This window comes from Lasioglossum baleicum, chromosome 4, assembly GCF_051020765.1.
Source record: "Lasioglossum baleicum chromosome 4, iyLasBale1, whole genome shotgun sequence".
NCBI lineage: Eukaryota > Metazoa > Arthropoda > Insecta > Hymenoptera > Halictidae > Lasioglossum > Lasioglossum baleicum.
In genome coordinates, this window is record NC_134932.1 from 20486014 (window position 1) to 20501793 (window position 15780).

The 15780-nt window shown below is 39.3% G+C and overlaps 1 protein-coding gene across 5 annotated transcripts in view; it reads left to right on the top strand.

Annotated features, from left to right (window-relative positions):
* The window catches only part of Rhogef3 (Rho guanine nucleotide exchange factor 3), a 244696-nt gene that overhangs the window by 191282 nt on the left and 37634 nt on the right, over window positions 1-15780 (top strand). For all 5 annotated transcript variants that reach the window (XM_076422055.1, XM_076422058.1, XM_076422056.1 and 2 more), the window contains one exon: window positions 3092-3206. In XM_076422055.1, coding sequence (XP_076278170.1) covers window positions 3092-3206 — 115 coding nt within the window. The remainder of the gene's footprint in view (window positions 1-3091; window positions 3207-15780) is intronic.

Consider the following 15780-nt stretch of genomic DNA (forward strand, 5'->3'; position numbering starts at 1 on the left):
ACAGTGTGAGTCAAAGTGGCATTTCAACACTTAAAAATCAATTTTACAATTTTTCATCTGCAGACACAAATGCGAAACATCGCTCGCCGTAACCTCTTGACCTGACTAGATGAAATCTTACACGGGAAGTTATGAATCCTAACTTCTAGCTGTTAACTTCAGTTAAGAAAGTTTCTTGTATTCCGAGATTCTTGGATTCATCCCCTACGGAGCTATTTAAGGGTACCGCTTTTCCCTTAACCCTCGTACGCTCCTAACAAAATGGATATACTACTGATCCCAGGATAATACTTGTATGAATCAATTGTATATATACAGGGTGGACCACGATGCGTGGTCAGCTTAGATTATTCTGCAGAGCTTCGGTAATTATACCAAATTTTTTGTCAACCCTTTTTGCCAGAGTATTCAAAGTCATCTTCAATTTTTTATAAGTACAATTCCGATCGACCCACTAACTGCAGAACAATAGAATCAATAGACTGCTGATTTTATGCATTTATGACAAAAATTTTACATGTAATTTAAAGCAGCGGACATGTTAAAAATAATTAAGGACACCAATGTAGTAGTTTCAGCTTAATAGGATAATGAAAAGAAGAATACAATTTTCATTTGGCTCCTGTGTCCTGCAATTATTATTAATAATCAGAATTAATACTACAATGAGATTCAAAATTCAATATAAGACAGACAGTTACCAAAAGAAGCTTAAGAAGCAATGGAGAAGATTAAATACTATACAGGGTGTCCCAAAATTCGTGAAAATCCCGAAAGGGGGTGGTTCCTGAGACCATTTCAAGCACGGCGCGCTAACTGTCTATGTATTGGCCGACTGTGGCAACTCGCGTCTAGGTCGCGCTCTGATTGGTCCGTGTTTTTCGTTAATAACTCGCAAACAAAGCCGCGGATAACATTTTTGCAAAGGAAAATGTCGCTTGAATTGGTCTCGGGAACCACCCCCTTTCGGGAAGTTCACGAATTTTGGGACACCCTGTATAATGTATAGAAAATACGAAATAAAAATTGACTTTTAAAATGACGGCCCCATTGGAATCGGCTAGCAGATAAAAGCCGCGGGTACGGCGCGGTAAAATCGCAAATCTCGCTGAATGACTTCCCATCGTGTGTAAAATGCTGCGCTTTGTGAGAGATGAAACAGCACTTTGGGCGGACTGCGCGTCTGTGATTTTCACCAGGGGAAGAAGGATCATTCTTTTCCGCGATGATGGAGCCGCTCGAGCGACTTGACTGACAGTAAAGTCGTCTTCCAGCTGAACACCGGGTCACGAGCCGGCCGCGGTGGTTCATCGATTCCATTCCACTTTCTACGAAGCGATCCTCGATGATCCTTTCCCGTGGCCTGGGAGTGGCTACGATCAGACCTGTCGGTTTAGAGACAATAAGCGTGTCTCATCCTCCGGCGGGGGCCGACAGCGACGATCACGCTCCGAGATGCTCTTCAGCCTTCGGTGACGAGAGAGTTTCTAATTTATGAGGGGAAACGCGAACGGCTGAATGCTTTTCGACGATTCGACCGAGGATTTTTGTCGGGGATCGCGGCGGGAAAAGGTTGTGGTATGCGTCGAGTCCGATTGTCATCCATCTGGACGTGAGAAATGCTGGACTTTTCAGTAGATTCTTGACAGAAAATAATTTCAAGATTTACAGAGTGTGTATAGCCAATTAGATTTCTCTTCCACCAAATATTCTCTGCACCTGAAGTGCGGATTTTATGTATTTATTATTTATGCGAATGGCGGTTAAGGTGGTGCACTGAGGAAATTGCCATGCCACAATTCTAAATAGTTTCCATTCGACGAATGATTAAACATGAGGTATGAGCAAATACGCTGGATGAAATTTCTCAATTTTCTATTCAAAATGGCTTCGGATGCGGAGGCTAGAAGCAGACCAAAACGGAGTACCGTTGGCGAATCCAGAAGAAATTGCATCGTTGCAAAAGGCCGAGGCAAAACGTCGGAACTTGTTTCATGCAGAGATTACTAAAAGCCTCCGATCTCGTGATACCGTATCGTCGCATCGTAGATCATTGTCTCGCGTAATATATCGGCATCTGCAAGGGCCGATTATCGATGATCGGCCGTGTAAATCACGTCCGAGGACTCTCGACCCGATAATTTATTACATCGTTCTATTGGCTGGCCACGATGACGAGTCGCGCCCCGGAACAATTTATTGCGAGATCTAATCGGTTGCTCCCGTCATTTTTCCCTCTTTGCCTTAATGCGAGAGCCACTGGGTACCCCCGCGACACTGTCAAAGGTCCCGTGGCAACGTAAATAACACGCTTGCAAAATGCGTCCTAACTGTCTCCCTGTCAAGATCTGTTTACTCTCGATTTGCCCTCCAGGGACACAGATTCAACGCACGCGCAGGCCTGGTCGTTTTAGATGTTATCTGCGCCAATGCTCGATCAGAGTTGGTCAATACCAACTCTTGTTTGTATGTACAGGGTGTATAAACCCAGGGTGTATAAACTCTTTTGATCGATTATAACTTGTAAACCAATTAACCAATTTCAATGAAATTTTGAATCAGTTATGCTCCTTACTGTATATCCACCGATCCAGAGGTGTATATTCACCCCTAGGACGAATGACCATAACTTTTTTACACCCTGTACACACGCGCACGATGACTTAAATGATTAAATGATGAATTTAGTTGAATTACTAAATTAAACTTATAATTGTAAATCCTAAATTATTAATTAATATCTAAATCCATAATTATTAATGAAGAAAATAATGAATAGAACCATATAACAATTACCCTTGCAAATGCCTGCGCTGGGAGGTCGTGCACCCTTAACAATCTTCTTCAATAATTGAGAATCTTTCTCCCGTAGACATCGTATAAAATCCAATATTACCCTAAACGTAATTAAACAAGTTTTGCTAATTCCGGTAATACATAATTTGTAAGTTCCATAGCAGTTATGAACTCTTAATCCAGTATCGATCTTATGGTCAACCTGTCGGAAAACGAAGCGACGAAAAAGAAAACTTCAGTCTCGAAGTACCACACAAGTCCCATTATAATAATCGATTATTCAATTTGCTTTCAGCAATAACAAAGGGAGCTCCTGGCATCGTGGACAAAGTTCCCAAAGGTCGAGCCCCAGCCCCAGTCGACGCCATCACACGCAGGAAGTAGCCGCGCCTCACACAGCTCCTGTTTCCGTGAGTATTCGATCCCTGCCGGAAATACAATTTTCTCTTTTTTTCCGTGTGCTGTTGTTGTTATTGTTGTATGTTTGTTTTACGTTGACTGCGAAGTCATTAGCGACGATTGCTATTGATCGCTCGATGCGCTGGCTTCTCACGCGAGGAACAATAACCGATTTGTTCGCCATTTTGATCCAAATCAACATTTCGGAATGTTCATCTCTAGTAATATACATATAAATCTTATCGAATTTTTAATTTCTGATGAACCCGCAGCAATTTTCGACAGGCCCTCCCTGCCATAACTTCGTAATTGATAAATGTTTTTAAATAACAAAATTAAGGGATACTTTCTGAAATAAACCCCCATTTAAATATGAAAACATCCTCTCTGGATAAAGTCTTCCAGTTTCCAAGGGAAACATCCCCAAAAACCATTTTTTCAGACTTCTGCCCCAGCGTAATCGGTTTTTTTTCTGGGCGTACACTCGTTTTTTGCACGTCGTATATTTTGAAACAGCGTAAACTTTCCGCAGTTAGATATCTATTAAAACTTCCTTGACGGTTCCCACGTCGCTGTTGTTCGCTGAAATTGTTTTCCCCGCAGATATTTCATTCGCGAACGCCACAATATAATTTAAACTTGGCTGGTCGATCAGAATTTGGATTTCCTCTCAGTGCCCTGTTATAATAAATTCCGAAGCGTAATATTGGGACCAGACACCGCAATCTCCTTGCCTCTAAATCCTGTGCAGCATCGGGACAAGCACGATACATATTTGATATTTTATTCGGTAACATCTCTAAACATCAATTAATTATCAACGATATTATTTATATGTATTAAAACGTTTAGTGCTTGATATTTTTATGTGTATTTACTGATAATTAACCATCATGTACGTATCGTTACGTACCATTGTCGCTTTCTATGCATTTTCTTCATTTTACAAGTGATTAAGAAATCTCCAATATGAAAGATTGGAATTTAAAATAAAGTTATACAATTAATGGATTTTGGGAGCCACATATTAATTTGTACAGCGTTCGACATAACCAGAGTTGGACAAAAATTTTTACAAGTAAAATTTTTGCCCACCTCTGGACATAACATAGTATGCACAATACTTCCTTGAACTTGAAGAAGGTGATCCCTCAGGTCATTCGAAATAACTTTTTCTTTACGAAAATGTTCTCCAGAGATTCGTTGAAGAGTTATTAACGAAAAACGCGGACCAATCAGAGCACCGCTAGAGCGGACCGCTTGCGGCTCGGCCAATGCCAGCGCTCGCTGTAGCGGTGCTCTGATTGGTCCGTGTTTTTCGTTAATAACTCCTTAAGGGAGCCGCCGATAATATTTTCGCAAAGGAGAAAGTTACTTGAAATGACCTCAGGAATTACCCCATTCAAGGAAGTACATTTTGAAAATATCTTGTATAATGGTGATGGAATGTCCGAATAGAAAAGCGTGTTTTCGAATAAAAGAGGTCCGACAGTATTATTTGAACGAGAGAGGCATCTCTCGGGGAACGGTTTCGAATGTTTAAAACATTTTAAAGATCGCCGGTCCCGCGTTTTAAAAAGTTTCGTGGTCGTTTCGTCGACGGCCAGCTTCCGGAACTTTCTTTCCCAAGAGAAGTTCTCCGAGCAAATCCCTTCAACTTCTCAGCCACTTGCAGAACGTCTCGCCGCGGTCGATAAAACGTTTCGAACTGCTCCGCCGATTCCGCCGGAATTATCGCTGATTTTCATAGGCGTTTCTGACGAGGAACCAGCACCTCGAACTCCGTACGCGAGGAAGTATTACTTCAAAAAGCACTTGCCGTGTCTCTGAAGCCTCTTCAGACGTCCTGGCTCCGCTAGAACTTCAGGAAACACTAAACATGTCTCCGAAAGCTTTTCAGACGTTCTGGCTCCCTGATCACTTGAAAAGTGTACTGGACCCAGCCCTTAAACAGTTTCGAACGTCTTGGCTTTAGCTGTCAGTTCTCGAGTTTCGTATGTTAATTGCATCTTACTTCAGCTTGTTGAGATATCGCTAGGTGACTTGCTTCTGATTTTTTCTTTTGTAATTATTTAAACTATAAAAATAACATTTTATAAGACATTTTAATATTTTTTAAAATTATTGTCAGAATTATGTCTCACATGAAGTAAATGTTGTTAGTAGAACATCATGGATTTGTAACACTAGAAGATTTATAAAATATCAGACGTTTACGTGAACAAATATTGAGGACATTCAACCCTTATGTTGACAAACAAATAAGCAAAACATTTTAAAACTTTAGCATGTAAAACTCCTTACCAGGAGGCTCCTTCAAAACACTTTTTGATATTTTACAACATAAAGGTTTATCAATAAAATCCTGTTTTCTCTGATCCTGACGAATTAATTTAATCAAATTTACTATCACAATTTTATTTATCATATAATTGTCTCTATGATGAAGGGCTCAAGGTGGTAGATTCGTTTCCAGGATTGCAAGGATGCGGGATTCGCGTTCTCATTTCTCGAAAATACAAAAATGAGGTTTTTCAGTAAACCAACAACGCTAGATAAAAGATCGATCTAGGGTGCTATCGCCCTCAAAAGTCTTATTTTCTCGTTTACGAGGCGTAATTTTCATTATTCGGCAGTTGTATACTTCTGAATAATGCAAATTGCGCCTCATAATAAAAAAAAATAGGACTTCTGAGGTCTATAGCGCCTTACATCGATCTTTTATCTAGCGTTTTTGACTACTGAAAAACCCCATTTTTGTATTATATTATGGAGAAATGAGAACGCGAATCTCGCACCCTTGCAATCCTGAAAAAAAGAGTCCACTCCCTTAACGAAACTGATGAAAGTTGGCGAGGAACGTGAGATTGCCGGAATCGCGTCGCACGGAATCGGCGATTCGTGTCGCGAAATTCGCAACTGCTCGGGTCCAAATTCGAATTCTATTAATTGCTCGATCAGGAGCGGCGAAACCGGAGGAACACGTCCGCACGCATAACGATCCCAATTAATACGACGAGCGACGTGATGAATTGCAGCGAGGAGCCGTTCTGTTTGCGACGCGCGTATAACCGTTGCGAATAAATCCGGCAACTTGCAACAATACGACGCGACGGTCGGATAAAACAACATTACCTGGGATTAATTAAGCTCGAGGCTGAGCAACGCGACGCTGCCAGACCTCGGTTCCCAAGTTTGTCCAAGAAACTTCGAGGAGAACCACCCAAGCAACTTTTGTCCCTTTTCGTGAACTTTTCGTCCAGCAAGTATTCGCCTGTGATTCTTGGACTGTTGCGGTAACAAAACACGTTCTACTGTAAAGTGGTTCTTCCGTAGAAAAGCTTTGTACAATCTCTTCTTATTGTTATCATGATTTATCATGTAATTCGTAGGATGAAACTGCACGAACTTCGTATCAAATGATGTAATCTTGTATAACAGTTTAAACATTGGATGAAAAAGGTACTTCTTCCTGTCACAACTTTATTCCAAGATATTTTCTTGAAATAAGAATTAGACTTGGACTTTTATGCAAAATAGAATTGCCTGCGTTAATTGCAAGCTACAGGAGCTACATATACATTTTTTTTTATTAAATAATTTTAAATGTTTTCACTGTTTCGCATCTGATCTACTCATTTTTGTCACGAATAATGATAAACTGAGTTTTATCAAATTTAAGAAATTCTTGACGAGACAGGTGAAATGCAACAAAAACCAAAAGCGGTGGTTTGTATTATTTTTAATGTTGTTTCCGTTATAAATAAATTTATTTACTTTGAACGATGTGATTCATTGTCGCCATTTTTTCGCGATCGATATTTAGAAAATCGTATAACACAGCTTGCCTCCGTTTCGCCGACGCCTGCCACCATTAATCAATAAAATATCAAAAACGTCTCGAGTTATTGACGCAGTCTGTGTGCGCGTCCGCTTCGTAATTCCCATTTCTTGGTCCGATAATTTACTGATCTTTTCGCGGAGACCCATACGTCACCCGCAGCGTCCCAAATAGAATCCTGAAAAAGTATCAATCATGGCCGCAAGTGACGGATTGTCCCAGAAAACCAAGCAGCCCGGTCTGCTTTGAAATCTGCGCCACGGTGTCGCATTAGACTGCGGTTACACTGTAAACGGTGCACGAATCTAGGTCCCATCCTCATGACAGTTTATTCTACAATCTTAATACTCATGCCGTCGTGCTGACATCGCGTTCAGTAGTGACAATTCTATTTCAAGTGTCACTGCAACAGAGCGTGCAATATAGCACATCGAAAGTCGGGTCACAGAGTTCCCCAAAGTTAAGATTCATTTTTATCTTGTTCCAGTGTCACTTTGACAAATGTTCACAAATTACGTAAAGGGCTCAACAAAAATTAAGCAAACACATTTCTTCTTTCAATAATTTTGAAAATATTTTTTCAGTTCTGTTTTTCACTCGTCCATTTTTGCCATAAATGCATAAAATCGCATCGTAGAACGCTCTACGAAATAATATGTAAAAAATACCTACAAAACCGAAGTTGACCTATCAGACCTATCGGAAAACTATTAGCTGTGCAAATAAGTTCCTTCCCCTTTGTTTCTACGATCATAACTTCTGACTGAATTCGAATTACTTCCCGATTTTGATTCCATCTGAAAGAGCGTTCTTTTAGTTTTAAGAAGAGTCGTGATGACCGCTCTAAGAGTTTCCAGTTCGATGCAAATATTTCAAGCAATATGGCGTGCGAGAAGCATCATTTGCGTCACTGCTTACTCTTTGTATTCCAGTATAGGAAATCAGCTGTTGAAGCTACTGAAATGATTTGTGCGGCACTAGGAGAGAACGCTGTATCTTACAGAAATACAAAAAGTGGTAACAACGATTTAAAGTCGGAAATTTTTATTTTTCAAATAAGAACAAATAAGAACACAGTAAGTTTTAAAAAAGGATTCCGCTGGTTGAATAGTTCTGAGAATATGTGTTATTGCGGATTCGCTAATACTTTAATGCAATAAATGAATCATTGTACAATACAATTTCTGCATAAACATACTGTTCGTCATTATATCTTATAATTATACTGGGTGCTTCTTTCATTTGCACAGTAGTGGAGCAAACAGCAAGCGAGATATTCCGATGGCCCGTTTCAGGTGAATCACCCTGCAAACCAGCGACGCGTAGCGCTCTGTAGTTCCAGCGTTAACCAAATTACCTCGATACCGTGGGAATTTTTGGGGTTGATATCGGACACCTAACCGTTTAAAAGGGAACGGTGAAATTTACCGAAATGATCCAGGTTCGCAAGCGGTTTCCCCTATCGTGTTTGGTACAAGAGGTATAGGCTAACCGTCTAACAATAAGTACTACATGGGAAGCTACACTAACCCGAACCACGTCGACGGTAACGGCAGTCTCGCGTCGTGCACCGTGGCCCATTATATTCATTGTATTCGGGGACGATCGCACAGGAATGCGGGGGTTGACAGTGCGAAAGAAAAGCTGTTGGGCGATGTGCGGGGGAACGGTGGGGATTCTGGAATCGGGAATCATGACTCGAACGTTTCCGGTCTGCGGGGACGCGCTCCGGATCGAGATCGAGGATTCGGGCTATTCAGGATCCGTGCTTTTCGAGGCGCATCGGCGCGAGCGACGGTGCATTCCGGATCCGTGCCGTGAGATCGTCGAATTCCCCGCGGCGATGCAAATCTTAGATACGTTATCGTGGCCGCGACGTGACTTCCCGCAGGAGTCCCGAGAAACGAGAAGACGATGTCAGCCGCCCCGCGTCCACCCCCGCGAAATCCTTCGCCGGCCACCACCGCGATCACCCGCGATCGCTATTTCAAACGATTACACAATACCGCAACACCGAAGTCATCTCCGCGGCTTCGTCGATTCGACGACTTAATTAACCCTAGCACTCCCAAACTCCGATCCTTCATGCGGACTCGCAACGAGGGGGCTCACAGTGGGACCTTTCGATAGAAATGAGATAGAGCGATGAAATTTTTTTAAATTAAAGCTGAAACTTGGCAGAATATGGGAAAAATAGGGAGATTATGGTACGAACGTTTTATAACCTTGAGAAAATTCGTTAAACTTTCACAATTTCAAGAAAATTGCGGTATATTCAATACCACGCGCGGAAAAAAATTTTTTTTAACATGCTACACATCATTTCCTGTGGATTTCTTCACACTGATTTCAAATTTGGTCTCAAAATTTGTCTACGACCTCAGGATTTTGCTAGAAATCGATTTTTGTGAACAGAACTAATGTAATCATTTTTTCGTCGAAATGATTTGATAACCCACTTGTTTCAAGGTATATTGTATTGTCATATTTAAAACACAATAAAATTAAACATAATGAAGTATTTGAACGTTTATGTGACGTATATCACTTGACGGACGATGGTATTGAAAAAACCGCAATTTTCTTGAAATTGTGAAAGTTTAACGAAGTTTCTCAAGGTTATAAAACGTTCGTACCATAATCTCCCTATTTGTCCCATATTCTGCCAAGTTTCAGCTTTAATTTTTAAAAAATGTCATCGCTCTACCTCATTTCTATTGAAAGTTCTTCGATTTTGTCTCCGATTTGGACGAAAAGTCCCACTGTGGGGCTCCTCGAATCCATACTCTTTACTCATTTCTCCTGAGAAAAAATTATTTAAAACAAAAGGTTGGTAATATTTAAGCGTGTGATACTTTATGAACATTCTATAATTGTATTTAGATGTATATGTACACAATAGGATATGCAATATAAGATAATGTATACATCAATACTACTCTGAACTACTTCAGATGACAAACATGAATGACAGGATACAACATTTATAGAATGCTTTTTGCATACATGATTTTTACATTTATAGCATTTTTATTTAGGTTTCGATATATTGTTATATTTGATCCTCTTAGTTCTGGGATTATTTGTTATTCTTTGGAGATGAGAAGAGCGTTCGGATCCGCTCACGTCAGTGTTTTTTCTTTTCTATGCACTGTAATTTTTTGCTGTAACAGCAGAACCTTCTGGATATTAAACTATAATGCATAAACGACAATAAATATAATAATTTTTTCAGAATTTTTCACCCAAGAAAAATAGTCCTATTTCCAATTTTTTCAACCTGTTGAGCCCCCCCCTCATCGGAGTGCTAGGGTTATAACCAGACGATCTCCCCGTTTCTGCTTCGCCGGATTTTCCAATCATTCGCTTTCCTATTTATTCGTCTAGAATAAAGAGTAAAGAAGAAGAGGAGTACAAGACAATATGTAATTAAATCATCTAATAAATAAGTGATATTAGTTGTCTCTTCGATGAGAAATATTACCTGGAAAATACATAAACATTCGCAGCCAGTCATAATAGTCACAATTACTTCAGATTTACGACTATTGGATGTTCAGAGTTGAATAGACAGCTATCATGGCAATCGGTGTATATCATTGTCATATTCTACATTTACCGCGTTTCTCTTCCGGCGCAAACTGAACCCCGTAACCTCTATTTGTTTTTAATTGCGACCCTGCAAATGTTGATGGAAAGTTCTCCAGTAAACAAGTTAGTGAAAACTTCGAGGTGAACTTTTGTAAAATACATTTACATAAATATTAACTTCTACAGGCTAATATACATAGAGAAAAAATAAATATTTCCTGGGACTCGATGAAATTTTTTAAGTCAATGGTATTCCGTGCAATCGTGATAACTTGTATTGAATAAACCATTAGAAGTCTACCGGACACTGTGCTGCAAATACCTCCATAAATTTTCATTTCTGAGGATTAATTCTGACGGGCGAGAGGTCTGTTTCCCCTACAAATTTTCTCGATCATCGTTCCAGTGCCTGCCTCGTTTATAATTCCATTTTGAAATTGTCATCTTTATGCAAGGGTGATCATCAAGGCTTCTACGTTTATGTGATATAATTCTGAGACGATCGCACGCCTGCACGGTATTTACCGCCGCAATTTTGAAGCCGTGGGAAACCACAGAACGGAGTCATTACCGAGACCCTCAAGATCTATAGAATTAATGAGCGATTATCGAAGTACGCGATGGAACGTCTAGGACCTGAAAAAAACAATTTTTTGCAGTTTCTTAGAGCACGTGTATTCAAAAATATGTCTGGTTTCGTTACAAAACGTAAAACGACACGATTTTAAGCATTTCGAGTTGAAAAAATTATGCTATATGGTCCAAGTAACAGAGAATGTCTATGCAAAACCTCAATACAAAATACACGTTTGATGTCTTTAAAAATATTTCCAAACAAGACCTACAAAATGGCGCTCTACAATAGAAAACCCAAACGACACCGTAGTCATCCCTCTTCAAGGAGCACATAACTCCTACAATTTTAAGCATTTCGAGTTGAAAAAATTATGCTACATATATGGTCCAAGTAACAGAGAATGTCTATGCAAAACCTCAATTCAAAATACACGTTTGATGTCTTTAAAAATATTTCCAAATAAGACCTACAAAATAGTGCTCTACAATAGGAAACCCAAACGACACCGTGGCCATCCCTCTTCAAGGAACCATAACTCCTACAATTTTAAGCATTTCGAGTTCAAAAAATTATACTGCATGGTCCAAGTAACCGAGAATGTGTATGCAAAACCTCAATAAAAACCAATCGTCTGATGCCTTTAAAAATATTTCAAAACGAGGCGTACATAATGACGCTCCAGAAGGCTCTCTCAAGACGATACCATGGAGTTTGGCGGCACACCTGCCTCTGTCCACGGTTCCGTCTAATTGTCAGATAAATGCTTGTCCCGGGCGACAGTAACCTGTGCATAAACGTGGGAGATACAGTCAATCCGACGTGGCATTGTTGCCGGCAATGTCAACGAACCGGTGCGCGCTGACGTCGCTGTGAATGATGCATGTAGGTCGTACCGAGTCACGGTACACCATGCCTCCGTGTAGTCGAATGCAATAATGCAATCGATATATTAGCACGCTCCAATTAGAAGTCGAGTGTAATTGAAGGCGTTGATGAAATTCTATCGACTATCTTCCGGTTCTCCGTGTGAAACATCGGCCTCGGTCTTCTGGCTCCAGGAACGGTCACGCAATCCTCACCGGCGCGACGGAGTTTCGCTTTCTTTTTGCATTCGATCCAGATCCTAGAGCCTGAGCTTTCCAATATACCCTGAGCTAGTTGACAAATGAAAATGTTTCTTGAATAATGGCCTTCAAACTTTCCTTTTTCACTGCCGAATCGCACGGTGGGTGGTCAAAATATTAGGAACACTTGTGTGAGTTGATCATTTTGCGCTGAAACAATCAAATTTTCAAGGAAAATCCAGCTACTCTGAGTTATTATCGTTTCTGTATGATCTATTACTACAATCAATTTTTCAAAGAAGATCTAGCTACACTAGCACACACGCTGTTCATTATTCAGCTGTAATTATTAGACGGCGAATCTTTATGCAAAATAAAAATTTCTACCTGAATTGCAACAAACTGGAATGGAATAGAAATTTATTTTCTTTTTTATAATGCGTTTAATAAGTTGAAAATAATATAATAGAGTATTTTTAAATTCCTGTAATGTTTTCACTGTTTTAAATTACACCTTATTTTTGTCATAAATGCATAAAATCCGCTGTCTAGTAATTATGGATCGTCACTTGTGTTGTAAAGAAGCAAAATAATACAGAAATCGTTTGTATAAATGTTATGGAAGCTGGATCACAAGATTACAAATATTTTTCTTCTACATATAATACATTTCTTCCAAAAAGGAGATTAAACATAAAAATCAATTATTTGGGATTTTAGAATGGATTCGTTTCAATCCAAGTTGATTTCCAATGCAATAGAGACGCTCTGGTCCAACCCATTGAAACACTGAAACGTGTCGAATACCAATCGTGCAGATCGATTTGCTTGTCGCGTGCATTCGAACTTATGGCGAAGACGTCGTTGGCGACGGCCATTATTCATTCCGCCGTTCTGTCCATCCATCGGTTTCCAGAAGGAAATTGCAAATCGTGTGTCTAACGGATTGAACGTCTGACATGCTTCCTTGGTAATAATTTCGCGACACGGCCGTTCAAATATTTACCGAGCTTCTCTGATTGATGTTTCATTATCGAGGTTGAAAATGATCGATGTCTAGCGATCCACAGTGACTTCGGAGTCGCCGTTACTCCTAAGCTATAAATCAATTGTTGAGTAACGCGAGGATTCATAAAGCGTACAATTTCATCTTCCAAAAGTATGGGTCACTTTCAAACAAACTCTTTTATTCTATTTTCGAAAATAAGTTCAAACAAGAAGTATTTTTGCAAAGTAACGCGCAATCTTGCACAACGTGTTCCACCATTTTGAAAATTCTAATCGTTCGCTAAACGTTCATCCAATAAGATATGACATCCCTTCATATATTTGTATACAGTATTATTCTGTAGATCGTTCTAAAAATCGCAGAAATTTAGATCTTTATGCAAAATAAAAATGGTCTGCAACAATTGCAGGAAACAGCAGTCATATACAGTGACTCCCACTAATATTCGGACACTTTTAAAAAGATCATAACTTTTTTAATATTGGGATATACGATTTGAAATTTTTGGAGAAGTTAGAACAATTGGTTTGCTGCACAACGTCATAAACATTTTTGAAAAAGCTGCAAGTTGTCGGAATCGTAGAGAAAATACTGAAAGTTGTATTTTCCAACATTTTTATGTGGACTTATATGGAAAATTTAGAAAACTCGTTTCGTAGATCTGTATCAATTAAACATATTCTGATTTTGTCAAAATCGTTCGACGTTGTAATAAGCTACAAATGTTTAAAGATGGTAAAAATTACAGAATTTCACGATTTTCGACCTCCAACTGCAGTAGTTCTAAGGATTCTTACATCTTTCAATGCCTGTCGTTTTTTCCCCGCTTCAACCAATTTCTATGAAACTTACACAGTGCATATAATTGGCACAGATCCACAAAAAGTATTTCTAAAAATTTCAATATAGGCCCGCATAAAAAAGTTGTAAAATGTAACTTGTAGTATTTTTTCTGCAATTCCGACCAAATGCAATTATTGAAGTAATTTCTTTTCACATCCTGTAGTAAACTAATTGCTCTTGCTCCCAAAAAAGTTCAAATCGCATAGTCCAATATTAACAAAGTTATCGTTCTTTTTTAGAGCATCCGAATATTAATGGGTGTCACCGTATACATATAGGATCTTCGCATTCTCTTTAATAATCTGAAGAAATTGAAAGTGATTTACTAATGGTTTCAAATCCTATTAATTTTTGGGCTAGTTACACCAATTCGTTTCTAGTTTAATTATGTCGCAAGATGTGGTTTACATTATTTATATGATATATTCGCAAAATATTTGTTTCTTCGTATAAAGAAAACGCATTACCTATCTGGATTCAGACACATTCGCTGGCTGAGAACGCCACGGATCATTGAATTTGATCAAAAGGTTCGCGCTTTTTCGCGGGCTGTACCAATCAAAAGCAATTTCGCGTTACACGAACTGCTCGATCCAGCGCGGAGCAATAAATAAACGGGTATCGATCGGAGTATATCTGTTCGTTAAATCAGAATTTCTTCCGTCGTACTGAATTAACTGAGTGCGTAATCGAGTATAGATCGGAGTTCCTACGAATCGTTTGAAGCCAGTAGAACCGTACGGATGAATAATTCGTTGTTGAACCCCAGGAGCCTTGGATTATCGGTGTCCCGGCCACATCAGGTGCCGTCGTGCATAAAGCCTCCGTCAGGTACATGCAAATGCTCTCAGAGGGCTGTTAATTAAGACTTGACGCGGCTCAAAAATTCTGGCTCGCTCTGATACCCGGTCCTATTACAGCAGACACTTACCAGCCTCCGCTTACAATCGCTTTCATTGTCTCGTTGTCCGAGGGGATAGTGTAAGCGTCGCGTCAGGGACACTTGATAATAATTTAGCAAACAAAAATCTGTGACACATCAGAGAATGTAGAGAGTATTAACTAGACCGCGGATCTTTATGCATTTATAGCAAAATTGAGTAGACGAAATTCAAAATTGTTGGAAAATTTAGAAAATAGACGACGTCGATATATGATTTCTCCTCCATTAAAATCATTAAGGGAAGAAATAACACTCAATGTGGTTTCTACTTCTTGCAAACAATGCAAACAATTTTTATTTTGCATATAGATCCGCAATCTAGTAATAACTGATAAGTAGATAATGCAGTGGATACAGATGCGGATCTTTCTGCAAAATAAAAATTGTCCGTATTAATTGCAAAACATAGGACGTACAATTGCGTTATTTAATCCTTTGAGTGCCTTTACTATACTGCATTTGCTGTACTAATTCTTGTCACATGAATTCATAAAATCCTCACACCAATGCAATTTTTGCTTTATTTCTGCTGTAAAGGGTATCGTAGTTACAAGGCAATAATATTTCCCCTATATTGGTTGTTAGAAAATAATTTTAACCCTCATACTTTCCTCCGGGCAGAAATAGGCATTAATCGATTAAAATTTTAATTATGATTGATTGGTTAATGTGTACGATTTAGAAAAGGTAATCATTGAAAAATCGACGATTGATTCA